Genomic DNA, 20,779 nt, shown 5'->3' with positions numbered 1-20,779 from the left:
GATATCCAGCATATGATCAACTAAGAGCAAAAAGTGTTGCATCAGCATGCAGAATGCAGCAAAATGTATCTAATTGAATGTGCGCCATGTCTAAGGGCAGTAGTGTAAAACTAACAATTATCTCCAAACATTATAACACATTAAAGTCAATATTGTGTTGCTTATGGAGAAAATTATTATCAAAGGTATTATCATTAATTATATGAAACTGCATATCAACTCCATTCAGTCCTATCCGAGGAAAATCGTGAAACGTACAAGATAAATTTTTAACTTTCTGACATTGAATATAATAGAAAGGTGTATCAGATAAGATACTTTGCAAGCAAGCAGTGATTAATCTTTCTGGTTTGGTTTACACAATTCAATGCTTAATTAGAAGATGCCTACAAGGATAAGGTACCGAGATTTTAGATAACTTAATTTTTTTTTTCTTATATTTTGCTCCAGCAATTGACCATGACTTGCTTCATTGGTGGTAGAGTACATGAATCAGATACCGTCATGCAAAAAAAAAAAAAAAAAAAAAAAAAAAAAAAAAAAAAAGCATGTCTGATTTCTGGGAGAGCAAAAGTAAGAGTTTTTGCTTGGGGGCAATAAGTCTTTTTGTTTAAGGATTCTACGTGAAAAAATTTCGGAATTATGGTGCGTAGCTACATAATGCAGCTTCATTTTTTCATGCACTATATCAAATTTGTTAGATAGTTTTGAGCTAAAGATGCTAAAATATTTATCGTCCCAGTCCCTGTCGTTCTCCCCGAACTCTTATGAACCAATACCCCTCAGAGAATTGTGACGATTTCGGAAATATAAAATAAAAAGATGTTTCCTTCTGTCTAACTACTTTCGAAAAAAAATGTATGATAAGTCCTTCTGCTTTAGGAAAGACAGTGTGAGCCTTTTTAATATTAAATAAAAAAACCAGTTTTTTTTAACTGAAAGTAAGGAGCGACATTAAAACTTAAAACGAACAGAAAATATTCCGTATATGAAAGGGGCTGTCCCCTCCTCAACGCCTCGCTCTTTACGCTAAAGTTTTTTATTGTTTAAAAAAATAGAGTTGTGAGAAACTCAAACTTTAGCGTAAAGAGCGAGGCGATGAGGAGGGGACAGCCCCTTTCATATACGGAATAATTTCTGTTCGTTTTAAGTTTTAACGTTGTTCCCTACTTTCAGTTTAAAAAAACTTGTTTTTTTATTTAATTTTTGAACGTTTTTGAATTAATGCAGGTTTTGATCTTGGCTCACCGTACACGAATAATTAAAACAAAATTTGCATATTAATTTTACTTTTTTGGTTAAATGGCTTTCTTGAAAGTTGTTTAACAATAAATATACATAACTTACGAATTAACTTACGTAACGAACTTCTATATTCATATATTTTTTTATACGTATATTAGGGGGTTCGCCCCCTATTCAATACCTCGCTCTTTAAGCTAAAGTTCAAATTCTGTTCCAATTCTTTAAAAATGACCGCTTAATCACAAAGGCCGCTATTTAGAATAAATAGCTCTTATGAAAGTACTAAAAAATCTTTGGCTTAAAGAGCGAGGTATTGACTAGGGGGTGAACCCAATCATATATGTAATATTCTCTGTTCGTTTTAAGTTTTGATGTTGCTGCTGTTGCATTTGAAAAACTTGTTTTTTTATATTTAATTTCTGATATTTTTTTAAATAATGCTGGGAAATCCGGTGTCTCCTTCATAGCAATGTCCCTTCCCCCATGAAAACTTCCTTCACGAAAATATCCTCCCACATAACCCCTGACCCACCCACCCCCCCAATACCAGAAAAAATCCCCCCTGAAAACGTCTGTATACTTCCCAATAACCATACTATATGTTAACATTGGGTAAAGTTCATAACTTTCAGCCCTCCCCCCGGGAACTTTGGGGGAGTAAGTCATCCTAAAAGACATACTTATCATATTTTCGAACATGCTGAACAAAAAGGCTATCTCAAAATTTTGATCAGGTGACTTTGGGGAAAAAATGAGCGTGGGAGGGGGCCTTGTTGCCCTCCATTTTTTTGGTCACTTAAAAAGGGCACTAGAGCTTTTAATTTTCATTCGAATGAGTCCCCCCACGTTATTCTAGAACCACTGGGTTAATATGACCTCCCTTATGGGAAAAAAAAAACAAACAAACAAATACACATACATCTATGATCTTTCTTTTGGCAAAAAATACGAAATTCTACATTTTTTTAGATAGGTACTTGAAATATATGCAGTAGGATTCTCTGATTCTCTGAACATGGTAGTGTGATTTTCATTAAGGTTCTATAGCTCTTAGGGGTTCTTTTCCCCCTTTTTCGAAAATCAGCCTAATTTTCTCAGGCGCGTAGCTTTTGATGGGTAGGACTAAACTTGATGAAACTTATATATTTGAAATCAGCATTAAAATTTGATTCTTTTGATGCATCTATTGGTGTCAAAATACCGTTTTCTAGAGTTTCGGTTACCATTGAGCCGGGTCGCTCCTTATTTACAGTTCGTTACCACGTTTTTTACACAAACCGTTTTTACACGCGTTACCACAAAACAAGTTTTTTTTTAAAAAAAAGTAAAGAGCTCCATTAAGCCAAGAATGAGCAAAAATAAAGTTAAATAATCTTCCAAGCGTGAAACTACCACAAATCACTATCAATAAATAAATGAAACTCAAAACGAACAAAAATTACAATAAACAGCCGAGTCAAACTCAAAACGAGCAAAAATTAAAAAAAAGTAGGACTGATAACCCCCATGCCTTTTTAAGACTAGAACACAATTTGGCCTTACTGAGAAAAAAAAAAAAAAAAAAAAAGACAGAAAAACCTCTAAAAAGTTACCATGGAGTGTCGCTTTTATTGACATATACTGATATTTATTACATGAAGTTTTTTTCAATGATTTACTTACAAAAGTGAGAGAAGTAAAAACATTTCAAACATGTTTTGTTTTCAGTAAAGCGCAAACTGTGTTAAAAGGTGAAGCTCTTAAAGAATATAAGGCGGATATTGAACTAAATAAAAAAAAAAAAAAAAAAACTATGAGCATGTGGACTATCAAAAAGGTGACAAGGCAATATGTGAAGAACAACTTATATTAATTTAGACCTTTAAGGATAAGTTGTGGGGTATTTTGAACTAGCCAGGTATACTTTTAATGCTATCACTACTGTTGGTGTAACTAATGACGATAAAAGTATTAGGATGAAACTTTTAGGGAACGTTTAGGAGTTTCAATAAAAGGAAAAAACTGTATGCATGCAGGTTTTCAAAAGGACATATAAGCAATATCATAGGCAGCACCACTCTATAAAAGCCGAAAATGTTATTGAAACTTTTAAAGGAGTTAATTCAATTCAAAATTAAAAGTTATGGTGCCTTTTTAAGAGTAACAAGAGATTGGAGAGAAAGCAGCCTTTCTCTCAAGCATATTTATTTTACAAACGCATCAAATCAAAATTTTTAGACAGTCATTTTGTTCAGCATAGTAGAATGGTCCAGCAACTATGTCTTTAGGGATATTAGGCATGTCATCCCCCCCCCCACAATTATGCAATTGGTCCATTATGATTTAAAACTAAATGTTGATTTTAAATAAATCAAAAGGCATTGTAGTTATGGTTGCCATTAAGACATCTCAGCAATATATCGAGAACGACTGGGGGTATTGAGTTGAAACTTTTGGGGATACTACTATTACTATTTCTGCTGTTACAATTTAAATAAATAAAAAGAGTGTAAGCATGGGCGTACGTAGCTTCTTGTCTAGGAAAGGGCAACCGATTCTGTGATGAAGAGCGGGGGGAAGCTGAAGTTATATTGTCACTTCACAAAACCTTACATTACCAGCAAGTTCTATAATACCAATGAAATCTTTATTAATACGTATTCACCAAAAATCATCAATAAGCTTCAGCATTAATCTTCTTGGATTAGAGCTAAATCTTTCGAAAACATTATGGATAATTGCTTCTTGTTTGATTTTTATTCTGTCACTCCAGCTGTTTATTTCCAACTTTTTGACCATCTGCCTTTTTTCGACTACTTTTTCAACCTTCTTCTTTTTCAACCATCTGCTTTTTCAGCCATATCTAGTGTAACTTTGAAGTTCTCGGGGGGGGGGGCAAAATCCCCCACCCCTCTGCCCCCCGTCCGTACGCCCATGAGTGTAAGTGTATCCAGGTTGTCAAAGAGCATAGAAAAAAAAAACTTTTGGGAACAATATTAAGTTTTATTTTTCAGGTCAACTTCAGAAGCTATAAAATTAAATTAAAAAATACCGTTTGTGTCAGGATTAAAAATTGTTGAAAAAGTTTCGCCAACACACAAGCAAACCAAAGTAGCAATAGCTGTAGCAGCATTAGTAGCAGTATGCCCATAACACTTTTGGTTTCTTCAACATTCCCTTTGTCAGGCGCTGAAAGTTACAGCTCAATACATACCATCAACCATTCCTGAAGCATTTCTGACGCGTCCACTTGACAACCTGTGTGGGCATTGTGTGTTTTGGTTTAGTTCCATACAGTTCTATATATCTCAAATTTTTCGCCTTAATATCCTTAGTTTTAATAGCAGTAGTAGTAGTAGTTGATGTACAATTAATTGTAGTAGCCTAACCTTTAGTGGCAGCAGTAGTAATAAAAGTGGTAGAAAATAGTAACAGTAGCAGTAGTATGAGTAGAAGCAGTAGCATTAGTGCCATAAAAGTAGCACTAGTCCCTTCAATTTCCAATTGAATGAGCCTTTTTCGAAGTTTCTACGACATCGAATGACCATCTCAAAATGTCTATAAGTTGCATTTCAGGAAAATACGAGGTTCGTGGGGGGGAGGAGGTATCTACCCTCCGATCACTCTGAATCTTAAAAAGCGTAGTAGAACTTCTGATTACAAATCCAATGAGCCCCCCTCCGAAGTTTATACGATGACCCCTTTTACATAAACCTTATATGCCCCCAAGGCGTAACTTACAACCCTTGCCCTGAGGGCTTTAGGAGGGTTGTTATCTTCAAAGACACACTTTCCGGACCTTTCAACTACTTTGAGCAAAATGGCTATCTCAAAATTTGATTGGATATGTTTCGGGAAATGGTGGGTGTGAGGGGGGTTAGTTGCCCTCCAATCACTTTCGACTATTATAAACGGCAATTTCTTTAAGGACAAAATTTAACCTTTAGCGTAAAGAGTGAGGTAATGAGGAGGGGGCAACACCCCTCATATATAGAATAATTTCTGTTCGTCTGAAGTTTTAATGTTGCTCCTTACTTTCAGTTGAAAAACTTGTTTTTTTGTTTAGTTTCTGATCGTTTCTTTAAATTATGCCAGGAAATCTGGCTCCAGATCCACGAAAAAAACCTCCTCCCCACAGAAATATCCTCTAGACAAAGAAGTCCCGGTTAAAATTCACCCTGGACAATTACCCTTAACATCTCCACGCGCAAAGTTTAGTCGGCAAAGAGAAAGCAAGATATATAAAAAGAATTTTGCATAGGAATTCTGGCAGATTCCCCCAGTAAGAACGGTGGACCCTGAAGAGTTCACCTCCTGGAAACTTCACTCCCCATAGAAAATTCCCCCAATGGAAAATTCTCCCAGAAAAAAATTAGTCTCCCCCCCCCCTCCCCCGGAAAATGTATGTATACTTCCCAATAACAATCACTATGCGTAAACAGTGGGCCAATTTTATAACAAAGACTTTTCCCCAGGGTAGTGAGGGTCCATTCGAATTAGTCGTCTCACAATATTCTAGGACCTCTGGGTCAATAAGATCACCCCTGGGAAAACAAAAAACAAATAAACACGCATTCGTGATCGTTCTTCTGGCAAAAAATACAAAATTCCACATTTTTGAAGATTAGAGCTTGAAACCTCTACCGTAGGGTTCTTTGATATGCTCAATCTGATGGTGTAATTTTCATTAAGATTCTATGACATTAAAGGGACGTTTGCTCCCTTTTTCAAAAATGAGGCAAATATTTTCAGGCTCGTAACCATTAATCGGTAACACTAAACTTAACGAAAATTATATATTTTCAATCAGCATGATAAGCCGATTCTTTTGATATGCGTCTATTGGCATAAAAATTTCGTTTTTCTAGAGTTTCGGTTACTATTGAGCCGCGTCGCCCCTTACTTACAGTTCGTTACCACGAACGGTTTGATAAAGATAGGAGCCAACTGAAAATCGCTTTTCTAAGGATGTCAGGTTTCAAGGTAAATTCTTATAGTTCGGCTACGACTTTTCATTTGTATTCTTTAGACTAGGAGTAAGTTCCCTTGAAATGAATATATAAACAAAGGGAAGCACAGAGAGACAAGGTGGTCTCACTTTCAAACATTTTGCTCGGAACCTGCCTAGAATATTTAATCAAAACAGTCACTAACTTTACCATTGTAATTGGTAAGGTTACGGAAGCAAAATAAATCATTCTTTTTAAGATTTTCACCATAAGAAGATAAGCTTCTATTTAGATCAAAATTCATGGTAAAATCGTGTCTTGTATGGAAGACTGTGCTCAGTGCCAGAATTAGGGACATATCCAGGATTTTTTTCGGGGGAGGGAGGTCTACAATAAAATTCGGCGGGGAGGGAGGGGGTACTAAAACACTTAAAAAAATACCATCAAGAATTGGTTTATATTCACTTTTTGTTACGTTTTTACGAGTCGGACAAACATTTGAAGGGGAAGGGGGGGGGGGGCAAATTCCCTAGCCCCCCTCCCGGATACGGCCTTGGCCAGAATCAATGGAAATTATTATAGTTAAGTACTACTCCTGCACCCACAAACTCATCGCAGCATTCAGCTGCTTAATGCCAACACACTGGGAAAATTCCTCCTCCATCAAATCCTGCTTAAAAATTTTGCATTAGTGCCATCTCCCAAGAAATCCTCAGAGATTTTAAGCAATTTTTTTAGTCTCGTCCCAGCCTAATCTGAGTGTACAACATTTTTATTGCTACTTCCAGAATTTTTCTAGGTAAGTGACCTTTGATTGTAAACACAACATGCTTAAGCTCTTTAAGTTGCTTTTTATGACACATATCTACATATATGCAATGGGCTAAGACCACTTCTTTCATAAAAAATTTTGTTTCGCAACAAATCAACAAGCCTTGTTCCTATCCTAGAGAAATTGCTTTCTGAACATCTAGTATCGCATCCTGTTCTTTCCTTAGCGTTTGTGCTTCTGCGCCATATTCCCCACCTCAGTGTTGCCATGAATACCCTATGAATAAGGTCCTTACTGTCTCCCATACATTCCAAAGTTAAGGAAAACACCTTATATTTTCTCCAACCCTTCATCGCATCTCCCCATAGCGTTTTACGCCAAAATAAATCAGTCAGAACAGTGATTCGACATACAAGCACCTGCTAAGCTTGTTGTCGATCATGATTCTTAAATGTTTTCATTCTATTAAGTTGTTTCAAATCAAGATGGCACTGGTCATCTTCTTTTTCCCTGATTGACACGGATGTGTTCCCTCAGTTCAGCAACTATTTTTCAAAGTGCCTTACAGAGTGTCTTACAGCTTTGTCCTGAGCACAAAAATGCATTTTTCATGTATTTCATGCATTTTCTCAAAAATGAATCATGTATTTTTCTTTCATCCTAACAACATATTAACGTTTCGGTTACTCACAGGGGGAAGTATCAGGACCACCCTCATCTAGAGGCTGTTTTAGGGAAGGGACAGAGGGAGCACTTGCCCTGGAAACAGAAATGTTAGGGGTGCCAAATTTTAAATAAATAATCTAATGGTTAAAATCATTTTTTGATTTTTTAAATTTTATTAATAAAGTAGAGAACATAAATGTAAATACTCAATAAATTATTCAGTACAAATAGTTAAAAAACGCAAATACTCAATAAATTATTGATTAATTAATAAAATAAAAATAAATCAAAATAAAAAAAACAACTTTTTGACGTGATACCTTAAACTAGGCATTAAATAATTTAAAAATAAATTATTGATCAATAAATAAATTGAAATTCATTTTGCTAATGAATTAACATTTTGTTAAAATTTGAATTGAAACTGTTGTTACAGACAGAGGGGAGAGCCCTAATCAAGATTTTGACGCGGGCGCAAAAGAGGCCAGAACCACTACTGCCCTCATTCCAAAACCCTGAAGGCTATGTTTTAATATTTCACATTGAACATCACACAGACATTATAAAGATCTTTAACTTAACTGAGGAGTATTGTAGCCCACCGCCAACCGCAAATAATAGGGTTAGAATCTGTGGATGAAACAAAATTTTGGCTACAGTCCTGATGCAGGTTTTCAAGAAAGGAGAATATATCCGTAGAAGAAGGATTCAGTGCTAAAATAAGCATGATATTACTTATACTATGCTCCTTCTACAATAAACATATTGATTTTAATCATTTATAGACGAACAAGGAGTCGTCAAGTATTTATAATAAGATAGAACCTATAACACATGTTGCATTTCTAAGCCATTGGTTTAGTTGTTTCTTAGTTGCTTTGGTCAAAAAAGCCAACTCATATCATTAAAACCTGTTCATTTGTCCGGTCGTACTCAAAAACGAGTTTTATTCGCGAGAGACGATTTTTAAACAGTTGGTGGTAATGAACTGTAAGTAAGGAGGGACGTGGCTCAGTAATAACCAAAACTCTAAGAAACGGAATTTATTCCAATAGACACATTAAAAGAATCGGCTTTATATGCTGGTCTCAAATATATATGTTTCATCAAGTTTAGTGTCACCCATCAGAAGTTACGAGCCTGAGAAAATTTGCCTTATTTTCGAAAAAAGGAGAAACAACCCCTAACAGTCACAGCATCTTACTGAAAATCACACCACCAGATTCAGCGTATCGGAGAACCCTACTGTAGAGGTTTCAAGCTCCTATCTGCAAAAAAAGTGGAATTTTGTATTTTTTGCCAGAAGAAAGATCACGGATCCGCGTATATTTGTTTGTTTTGGTTGTCCAGGGATGATCGTATCGACCCAGTGGTCTAGTGGTCTAAAAGCTCTAGTGCCCTTTTTTAGTGACCAGAAAAATTGGAGGGCAACTATGCCCCCCCACTCCACAGTCATTTTTTTCCCAAAGTCACCTGATCGAAATTTTGAGATAGCCATTTTGTTCAACACAGTCGAATAATCTAATAACTACGCCTTTGAGGATGACTTAATCCTCCACAGTCCCCGGGCGAAGGGCTGCAAGCTATGAATTTTGCCCATTGTTTACATATAGTATTGGCTATTGGAAAGTATACAGACGTTTTCAGGGGGATTTTTTCTGGTGGGAGGGTCGGTACAGAGGGTTACGTGGGAGGATCTTTCCATGGAGGAATTTTTCATGGGGAATGGAATTTTCCTAAAGAGGGGCTAAAGTTTTTTTAGTACTTTCAAAAGAGCTATTTATTAAAATTAAACAAACTTTGTGATCCAGGGGTCATTCTGAAAGAATTGGAACGAAACTTGAACTTTACCGTAAAGAGCTAGGTATTGACGAGAGGGCGAGCCCCCTCATATGCGTAATAATTTCTGTTCAGTTTAAATTTTTAATGTTGCTCCTTACTTTTAGTTAAAAAATTTTTTTTTTTATGTATCGTAATCTAGAGGTGGTCCAATTATGAGGTCCACAAACAGTCTTCAGGTCCAAACTTTCCAACAGTATAGGTATGCAGAATATGTAATCAATTTGTTATTGTGCTTGTGATTTAACGGTCGTCGAGCTATTTTTTTTTTTAGTCTTATATTCAGTTTGTAACTGGAAATAATAATTCAAAATGACCAAAACCTTAATCGCAAACTTGGAAGTACTAACTAATTTTCTATTGAAGTTGGAGGGTAACACTACACCCGGTCAGAACTTAGTCAAGACATCACCCCATCCCCCAATTGTTCCCCACAAATACAAAAAGTTTGCAATTCTTGGGCAAAAGGTTTCGAAATCATTCCCCAATTTTATGCTTTTAGTAAAACTTTGTTTTTTTTTTATAATGTCGTCATGCTGCTTTTTATGTATACTTTGACTAAGCAAACAAACCCATAATGTCTGGATGAGGTGCTGACACATACACACACAAAACGAAAGAAATAAATTTAACGATCTGGAAATTTTTACGCTTACACTTGACCTCATAAACCTTATACCTCATAAACCTTGACCTCATAAGGAAATTATGACTTTAGCAATTTTCCTCTGTGGTTCAATTTTTGGGCAAATTTGGGCTATATATTTGCACATTAGGAGGGGGGGGGGAGAAAGCATAGCATATATTAAATACGTAATCTATCCTAACCTAGGTACCTCCCCCCTACACCTCAAAAAACAACAGTTTAAAAATCGTATGCGCAATGAAAACCCCGCTATCATTCTATTACTCTATAGCGGTTAACCCGTCAAAAACGGGTTTTTCGTGACTGGTTTCCTTGTAAAGGCCCATGTAATGCAAGAGTACCGACAAATTTCAAGTATTAAAAGTAAGTAATTATTATAATAGATAACTATCAACACTCGTTTAAGGTATTTTTTCAGATCAAGAATAAATAATTGTACCTGCTCTAGCACACTCGCTAATTTGGTGAGACTTCCAGTTGAAAGCCTGGACAACAATGGAACGCTCTTTAAAAAGAAAAGATTTTCGTCAATACGCTGAAGTCCAGTCCTTTTCATAACATGCTGAAATACACGGCGATCTAACGCCCACACGAGCGACGGCTTTGTGGCTGTAAATATAAAAATTCTCACTTGTAAAAGCTGAAAGAGGCGTACATTTTGAATGAGCTTCTTAGTCGGAATCTATGTTTAGAGACAGGACGTCTTCATCATGCGCTAGTAATTCATGGACTTAATGGTACCTTTCGTCAATTGTTTCCTACTTATCTTATAACAAATCGACAGATAAAATAATGGGATCGTAATTCGCTTGAAGCATGTGACATAGAGATCTAGTAGAAGAACAGGAACTCGAAAAATTATAATTCTTAGAGTTTCTACAATCCCAATTAGGTACTTGTATGATATACCCCCTGCATCTCAAGAAGTGAAGTTATGTTAATCGTAACAAAATATACCTAAGTATATTAAAAATATAATACTTTGGAAACAAATTTGGGCTATATATTTGCACATTAGGGGGGGGGGGGGTAAAGTACAGGGGGTCTGCATGCAAAACGTGGTAGCTACAATTTTTCCGACATTATGAAGTAAGATTAGGTTTCTGACTTCACGCTGTCCAAATACTTTACCCCCAACCCCCTAATGTGCCAATATATAGCCCAAATTATATATTTCCCATTTATTCTGTCAATTCTCTTTGTCTTTTCTCACGGTAAGCGGAAAGAAAATAGCGAAAGAAACCGATTTACAGTGTGTCAATGCTTGAACAACTTAAGCTGCAGGGGGTATATCATACAAGTACCCCCAACTGTTATAAAATCAAACATTTCGTTAGTTTGTAGAACAGGATTGATAACTAGCAAGTCTGTGAGCGGAAACGCGTTTGTTGAGTGGAAATTAGAAATTGGATTTTGAAATGTGAAAACAAAGATTTAAAGCAGGAATTCAAATTTCAAAACACTTAAAAAATACAATAGAAAACTATGAAGACAAATTTCACCCTAAGTTAATTCTTAACTGAAAAAAACTTTTAAGTTTATTCTTGTTCTTCGAACTTTTGAATTATCAATCCAACTTGAAAAGATTTTACCTTAGTTTAACGGATTAATCATTATCAAAAGTGTAGTCAGACTTCTAGTCGAATGCCTGGACAGTAATAGAAGTGAACACCCTTTAAAAGAAAAGATTTTCATCAATACGCCGAAGTCCAGTCCGTTTCATAACATGCTGAAATACATATTTCTGAAATACTCAACGTTTTTGTATTCTTGTCTAGCTCTTTTACGTTAGTATTACTTTGGTTTGGCTTTAATAAATTTTGAATTAACCCTGTTTGGAATGTCGCTAATTTAGTTTTCCTTTTTATATTATTATTTCCACACCAGAGAATTGCTGTACTAGAAATCAAACCCATCAACTTTATTCTCCTAACAATATTTGAATTGTTAAAGAATTTTATTAACAATGGTAGTGACGGTTACAGGGACGTACGCAGGGGGGGCCTCCGGGCCCGGCCCCCCTCTGAAATCTCATGATTTTTTTCATTTTCCCATAATTTTCTGATTTTTCTCACTTAATAAAGGGTTTGAAGGATTTGCCCCCCCCCGAAACAAATTCCTTCGTACGTGCCTGGACGGTTACCTTTTAAGTTGTTCCACAGCAAAATTATTGCTAACAGTTTTCAGCGAGGTGTCTTAGAGTACAAATAATGGTGTTATTTGGGGAGATTAAGTTCCTTGGCACCTTTTCAGAGCATGTACTTGTGGATACCTTTCCAAGCACCGTGATTAAATACAATTTTAATATTGGAATGCTTTTATTGGCATTTTAAAATAGAGACAAAGAATTTACAAATTGGACTCTATTAACAATATTAATTAAAATTTTAATAATAGGAGCGTTATTGATTCAAACTGATGAAAGGATAATTTTTTAACAAGAAATCTCTGACTATAATATTTTTGGAGGGATGGGGTGATGGGAGCGTGGTGTCTTAGAGTACTTATAATGGTGTTATTTGGGGAGATTACGTTCCTTGGCACCTTTTCAGAGCATGTACTTGTGGAAGAAATCTCTGAATAAAATATTTCTGGAGGGATGGGATGATGGGAGCGAGGTGTCTTAGAGCATTAATGATGGTGTTATTTGGGGAGATTACGTTCCTTGGCACCTTTTCAGAGCATGTACTTGTGGATACCTTTCCAAGCAACGTGATTAAACACGCTTTTACAATCGGAATTAGGGTGCTGGCGTATCTGATGAAATAATTTAGATCGTATGATATATTTAATTTATTTTTTTAATGCAATAGTTTTTCAGTAAGGACACTCGGTATGCTAAAAGTATTTGATTAAAACTTTTACCTTGAGAATCGATGTTGTTAGAAGAATTCCAAAAGGATCATTTATGAGTGCTTGCTTATCTGATGAAATAATTTATATTGTATGATAAATTTATTTTTTTTTTTCTAATGCAGTAGTTATTTAATAAGCACACTCGATATCCTAAGAATGTTTGATTCAATTTTTACCTTGAGCATCGAAGTTCTTAGTAGAATTTCAAAAGGATCGTTTAAAAGTGCTGACCTGTCTTTGATGAACTAATTCATGTCGCATGATAATTTTTTTTTAATACAGTAGTTATTCAATAAGGACACTCGATATCCTAAGAGTGTTTGATTCCAACTTTTACCTTGAGAATCGATGTTCTTAGCAGAATTTCAAATGGATCGCTTATGAGTGCTGGCGTATCTGATGAAATAGTTTAGGTCGTAAGATAAATTAAATTTATTTTTTTAATGCAGTAGTTCTTTAGTAAGGACACTCGATATCCTAAAAGTGTCTGTTTCAAACTTTTACCTTGAACATCGATGTTGTTAGCAGAATTTCAAAAGGATCGTTTTTGAGTGCTAGTGTATCTGATGAAATAATTTAGGTCGTATGATAAATTTAATTTATTTTTTTTTAATGCAGTAGTTTTTCAGTAAGGACACTCGATATCCTAAAAGTATTTGATTCAAACTTTTACCTTGAGAATCGATGGTGTTAGCTGAATTTCAAAAGGATCGTTTATGAGTGCTGGCGTATCTGATGAAATAATTTAGGTCGTATGATAAATTTAATTTTTTTTTAATGCAGTAGTTTTTCAGTAAAGAGACTCGATATCCTAAAAGTGTTTGATTCAAACTTTTACCTTGAGAATAGATGTTGTTAGCAGAATTTCAAAAGGATCGTTTATGAGTGCTGACGTATCTGATGAAATAATTTAAGTCGTATGATAATTTTTTTTTTAATACAGTAGCTTTTCAATAAGGACACTCGATATACTAAAATTGTTTGATTCCAACTTTTACCTTGAAAATCGACGTTGTTAGCTGAATTTCAAAAGGATCGCTTATGAGTGCTGGCGTACCTGATGAAATAATTTAGGTCGTAAGATAAATTAAATTTATTTTTTTAATGCAGTAGTTCTTTAGTAAGGACACTCGATATCCTAAAAGTGTATGTTTCAAACTTTTACCTTGAGCATCGGTGTTGTTAGCAGAATTTCAAAAGGATCGTTTATGAGTGCTGGCGTATCTGATAAAATAATTTTGGTCGTATGATAAATTTAATTTATTTTTTTTTAATGCAGTAGTTTTTCAGTAAGGACACTCGATATCCTAAAAGTATTTGATTCAAACTTTTACCTTGAGAATCGATGTTGTTAGCAGAATTTGAAAAGGATCGTTTATGAGTGCTAACGTATCTGATGAAATAATTTAGATTGTATGATAAATTTAAATTTTTTTTAATGCAGTAGTTTGTCAGTAAGGACACTCGATATCCTAAGAGTATTTGATTCAAACTTTTACCTTGAGAATCGATGTTGTTAGCAGAATTTCAAAAGGATCGTTTATGAGTGCTGACGTATCTGATGAAATGATTTAGGTCGTATGATAAATTTTTTTTTTAATGCAGTAGCTTTTCAGTAAGGACACTCGATATCCTAAAAGTATTTGATTCAAACTTTTACATTGAGAATCGATGTTGTTAGCAGAATTTCAAAAGGATCGTTTATGAGTGCTGGCGTATCTGATGAAATAGTTTAGGTCGTAAGATAAATTAAATTTATTTTTTTAATGCAGTAGTTCTTTAGTAAGGACACTCGATATCCTAAAAGTGTCTGTTTCAAACTTTTACCTTGAACATCGATGTTGTTAGCAGAATTTCAAAAGGATCGTTTTTGAGTGCTAGTGTATCTGATGAAATAATTTAGGTCGTATGATAAATTTAATTTATTTTTTTTAATGCAGTAGTTTTTCAGTAAGGACACTCGATATCCTAAAAGTATTTGATTCAAACTTTTACCTTGATAATTGATGCTGTTAGCTGAATTTCAAAAAGATAGTTTAAGAGTACTAGCGTATCTGATGAAATAATTTAGATCGTATGATCAATTTAATTTTTTTTGAATGCAGTAGTTTTTCAGTAAGGAGACTCGATATCCTAAAAGTATTTGATTCAAACTTTTACCTTGAGAATAGATGTTGTTAGCAGAATTTCAAAAGGATCGTTTATGAGTGCTGACGTATCTGATGAAATGATTTAGGTCGTATGATAAATTTTTTTTTAATGCAGTAGTTTTTCAGTAAGGACACTCGATATGCTAAAAGTGTTTGATTCAATTTTTTACCTTGAGCATCGATGTTTTTAGCAGAATTTCAAAAGGATCGTTTATGAGTGCTGGCGTATCTGATGAAATAATTTAGGTCGTATGATAAATTTAATTAATTTTTTTTTAATGCAGTAGTTTTTCAGTAAGGACACTCGATATCCTAAGAGTGTCTGATTCAAACTTTTACCTTGAGCATCGATGTTTTTACCAGAATTTCAAAAGGATCGTTTATGAGTGCTGGCATATCTGATGAAATAATTTAGGTCGTATGATAAATTTAATTTATTTTTTTAATTCAGTAGTTTTTCAGTAAGGAAACTCGATATAATAAAAGTATTTGATGCAAACTTTTAGCTTGAGAATCGATGTTGTTAGTAGAATTTCGAAAGGATCGTTTATGAGTGATGGCGTATCTGATGAAATAATTTATCTATGATAATTTTTTTTAATTCAGTAGTTTTCAAGTAAGGACGCCCGATATACTAAGACTTTCTGATTCAAACTTTTACCTTGAGCATCGATGTTTTTAGCAGAATTTTAAAAGGATCGTTCGTAAGTGCTAGCGTATCTGATGAAATAATTTAGATTGTATGATTAATTTAATTTTTAAAAATTTTTTTTGCAGTAGTTATGTAATAAGCACACTCGATATCCTAAAAATGTTTGGTTCAATGTTTACCATGAGCATCGACGTTCTTAGTAGAATTTCAAAAGGATCGTTTATAAGTGCTGACCTGTCTTTGATGAACTAATTCATTTCGCATGATAATTTTTTTAATACAGTAGTTATTCAATAAGGACACTCGATATCCTAAAAGTGTTTAATTCCAACTTTTACCTTGAGAATCGATGTTGCTAGCAGAATTTCAAAAGGATCGTTTATGAGTGCTGGCGTATCTGATGAAATAATTTAGGTCGTATGATAAATTTAATTTATTTTTTTAATGCAGTAGTTTTTTTAGTAAGGACACGCGATATCCTTAAAGTGTCTGATTCAATCTTTTACCTTGAGCATCGATGTTGTTAGCAGAATTTCAAAAGGATCGTTTATGAGTGCTTGCGTATCTGATTAAATAATTTAGGTCTTATGATAAATTTAATTTATTTTTTTAATGCAATAGTTTTTCAGTAAGGACACTCGATATCCTAAAAGTGTCTGATTCAAACTTTTACCTTAAGCATCGATATTGTTAGCAGAATTTCAAAAGGATCTTTTATGACTGATGGCGTATCTGATGAAATAATTTAGGTCGTAAGATAAATTTAATTTTTTTTTTAATGCAGTAGTTTTTAAGTAAGGACACTCGATATCATAAAAGTGTATGAATTAAACTCTTACCTTGAGAATCAATTTTGTTAGCAGATTTTAAAAAGTACTGTGTATAAATTCTGGCGTATCTGATGAAATAATTTAGGTCGTATGATAAATTTAATTAATTTTTTTTAATACAGTAGTTTTTCAGTAAGGACACTCGATATGCCAAAAGTGTTTGATTCAAACTTTTACCTTGAGCATCAATGTTCACACACACAGAGAGAGACGAGACATACACACAGAAATGACAAACACACATAGAGACGGCACACACAAAGAGACGACACACACATACAGATACGAAACACACATAGAGACGACACACGCATAGAGACAACACGCACACAGAGACCACACACACACAGAGACGACACAGACACAGAGACGACACACTCAAAGTGACGACTTACACATAGAGATGACACGCGCACAGAGACGACAAACACACAGAGACGACACACATAGAGAGACGACACACACACAGAGATACTACAAACAAACAGAGACAACACACACACAGAGACGACACAGTCACAGATACGAAACACACAAAGAGACGACACACGCACAGAGACGACACACACATAGAGACAACACACACAAATAGAGGACAAACACACCGATAAGACATGCACAGAGAGATGAATCACACACAGAGGGGATAAACACACAGACACCACACACACACACAGAGACGACACACACAAAGAGACAACACATACACAGAGACGACAGACACACAAAGACGAAACACACACAGAGACGACGCATACACAGAGGCGACACACACACAGAGACACGACAAACATACAGAGAAGACACAAAAACAGAGACCACACACCCACAGAGACGACACACACACAGATACGAAACACACATAGAGACGACACACACACATAGATACAGCACACACACAGAGACGACACCCACACAGAGACGACACACACACAGAGACGACACACACAAAGTGACGACTTACAAATAGAGACGAAACACACACAGAGATGACACACACACAGAGACGACAAACATAGAGGGACAACACACACACACACAGAGAGAGAAACGACAAACACACACAAAGAGACGATATATAGATACGAAACATACAAAGAGACGACACACGCACAGAGACGACACACACATAGAACCGACTCACACACAGAGAGGACAAACACACAGAGACGAAAGACACAAACACACAGAGACGACAGACAAAAAGAGACGACTCACACACAGAGAGGACAAACACACAGAAACGACACGCACACACACAGAGACGACACACACACATAGAGACAACACAGACACAGAGACGGCACACACACAGAGACGACACATACACAGAGACGACACACACAGAGAGACGACAAACATACAGAGAAGACACAAAAACAGAGACGAAACACCCACAGAGATGACACACATAGAGACAACACACGCACAGACACGACACACAAACAGAGTCACAGTGAGAGAGATATATCCAAAAAATTGGGTTGATCTAGGTTCACTTAGAGTGGCGCTCCACTGTGTGCGTGTGTCGTCTCTGTGTGTGTGTCATCTCTGTGGGTGTGTCGTCTCTGTTTTTGTGTCATCTCTGTATGTTTGTCGTCTCTGTGTGCGTGTGTGTCGTCTCTTTGTTTGTGTCGTCTCTGTGTGTGTTTTGCCTCTGTGTGTGTGTCGACTTTGTGTCTGTGTCGTCTCTGTGTGTGTGAGTGTCGTTTCTGTGTGTTTGTCCTCTCTGTGTGTGAGTCGTCTCTTTGTGTCTGTCGTCTCTGTGTGTTTGTGTCTTTCGTCTCTGTGTGTTTGTCCTCTCTGTGTGTGAGTCGGCTCTATGTGTGTGTCGTCTCTGTGCGTGTGTCGTCTCTTTGTATGTTTCATATCTATGTGTGTCGTCTCTCTGTGTGTGTTTGTCGTCTCTGTGTGTGTGTGGGTGTGTGTTGTCCCACTATGTGTGTCGTCTCTGTGTGTTTTTCGTCTCTGTGTGTGTGTCGTCTATATGTGTAAGTCGTCATTTTGTGTGTGTGTCGTCTGTGTGTGTGTGTGTCGTCTCTGTGTGGGTGTCGTCTCTGTGTGTGTGTTGTCTCTATGTGTGTGTGTCGTCTCTATGTGTGTTTCGTATCTGTGTGTGTGTTGTCTCTGTGGGTGTGTCGTCTCTGTTTTTGTGTCTTCTCTGTATGTTTGTCGTGTCTCTGTATGCGTGTTGTCTCTATGCGTGTGTCGTCTCTATGTGTGTTTCGTATCTGTATGTGTGTGTCGTCTCTTTGTGTGTGCCGTCTCTATGTGTGTTTGTCATTTCTGTGTGTATGTCTCGTCTCTCTGTGTGTGTGTGAACATCGATTCTCAAGGTAAAAGTTTGAATCAAACACTTTTAGCATATCGAGTGTCCTTACTGAAAAACTACTGCATTAAAAAAATAAATTAAATTTATCATACAACCTAAATTATTTCATCAGATACGTCAGCACACATAAGCGATCCTTTTGAAAATCTGCTAACAACATCGATTATCAAGGTAAAAGTTTGAATCAAACACTTTTAGGATATCGAGTGTCCTTACTAAAAAACTACTGCATTAAAAAAAAAATTAAATTTATCATACGACCTAAATTATTTCATCAGATACGCCAGCACTCATAAACGATCCTTTTGAAATTCTGCTAACAACATCGAAGTTCAAGGTAAAAATTTGAATCCGACACTTTTAAGATATCGAGTGTCCTTACTGAAAAACTACTGCATTAAAAACAAAAATTAAATTTATCATACGACCTAAATTATTTCATCAGATACGCCAGCACTCATAAGCGATCCTTTTGAAATTCTGCTAACAACGTCGATGCTCAAGGTAAAAGCTTGAGTCAGACACTTTTAGGATATCGCGTGTCCTTACTAAAAAAACTACTGCATTAAAAAAATAAATAAAATTTATCATACGACCTAAATTATTTCATCCGATACGCCAGCACTCATAGGTGATCCTTTTGAAATTCTGCTAGCAACATCGATTCTCAAGGTAAAAGTTGGAATTAAACACTTTTAGGATATCGAGTGTCCTTATTGAATAACTACTGTATTAAAAAAATTATCATGCGACATGAATTAGTTCATCAAAGACAGGTCACCACTTATAAACGATCCTTTTGAAATTCTACCAAAAACTTCGATGCTCAAGGTAAAAATTGAATCAAATATTTTTAGGATATTGAGTTTTCTCATTACATATCTACTGCGAAAAAAATATTCAAAAATTAAATTAATTATACAGTCTTAATTATTTCATCAGAAACACCAGTAATTACGAATAATGCTTTTGAAAGTCTTCTAAAAACATCGATGCTCAAGGTAAAAGTTTGAATCAGAAACTTTTAGCATATCGAGTGTCCTTACTGAAAAACTACTGCATTAAAAAAAAAATTATCATACGACCTAAATTATTTCATCAGATACGCCAGCACTCATAAACGATCCTTTTGAAATTCTGCTAAAAACATCGATTCCCAAGGTAAAAGTTCGCATCAAACACTTTTAGGATATCAAGTTTCCTTACTGAAAAACTACTGTATTAAAAAAAAAAATTATCATACGACCTAAATTATTTCATCAGATACGCCAGCACTCATAAACGATCCTTTTGAAATTCTGCTAACAACATCAATACTCAATGTAAAAGTTTGAATCAGAAACTCTAAATGTATCGATTTTCCTTACTGAAAAACGACTGCATTAAAAAAAAAATTAAATTTATCATGTGATCATAATTATTTAATCAGATACGCCAGTACTCATCAGCAGTCCTTTTGAAATTCTGCTAACAACATCGATTCTCAAGGTAAAAGTTTTAATCAAACACTTTTAGCATATCGAGTGTCCTTACTGAAAAACTACTGCATTAAAAACAAAAAATTTATCATACGACCTAAATTATTTCATTAGATACGTCAGCACTCATAAACGATCCTTTTGAAATTCTGCTAACAACATCGATTCTCAAGGTAAAAGTTTGCATCAAATACTTTTAGGATATCGAGTGTCCTTACTGAAAAACTACTGTATTAAAAAAAAAATTAAATTTATCATACGACCTAAATTATTTCATCAGATACGCCAGCACTAATAAACGATCCTTTTTAAATCCTGCTAACAACATCATTGCTCATGTTAAAAGTTTTAATCAGACAATTTTAGGATATCGTGTGTCATTACT

The 20,779-nt window shown here is 35.3% G+C and overlaps 1 protein-coding gene across 5 annotated transcripts in view; it reads right to left on the bottom strand.

Annotated features, from left to right (window-relative positions):
- The window catches only part of Pkg21D (Protein kinase, cGMP-dependent at 21D), a 263,107-nt gene that overhangs the window by 84,834 nt on the left and 157,494 nt on the right, over window positions 1-20,779 (bottom strand). For all 5 annotated transcript variants that reach the window (XM_089089512.1, XM_089089514.1, XM_089089515.1 and 2 more), the window contains exon 6: window positions 10,536-10,705. In XM_089089512.1, the coding sequence (XP_088945638.1) occupies window positions 10,536-10,705 (170 nt within the window). The remainder of the gene's footprint in view (window positions 1-10,535; window positions 10,706-20,779) is intronic.

This window comes from Artemia sp. Qi Xiang Cuo, chromosome 5 (assembly GCF_049724085.1).
Source record: "Artemia sp. Qi Xiang Cuo chromosome 5, ASM4972408v1, whole genome shotgun sequence".
Classification (NCBI taxonomy): domain Eukaryota; kingdom Metazoa; phylum Arthropoda; class Branchiopoda; order Anostraca; family Artemiidae; genus Artemia; species Artemia sp. Qi Xiang Cuo.
Note: the sequence above shows the minus strand (reverse complement) of the source record. Positions and strands in the feature narration are given on the sequence as shown.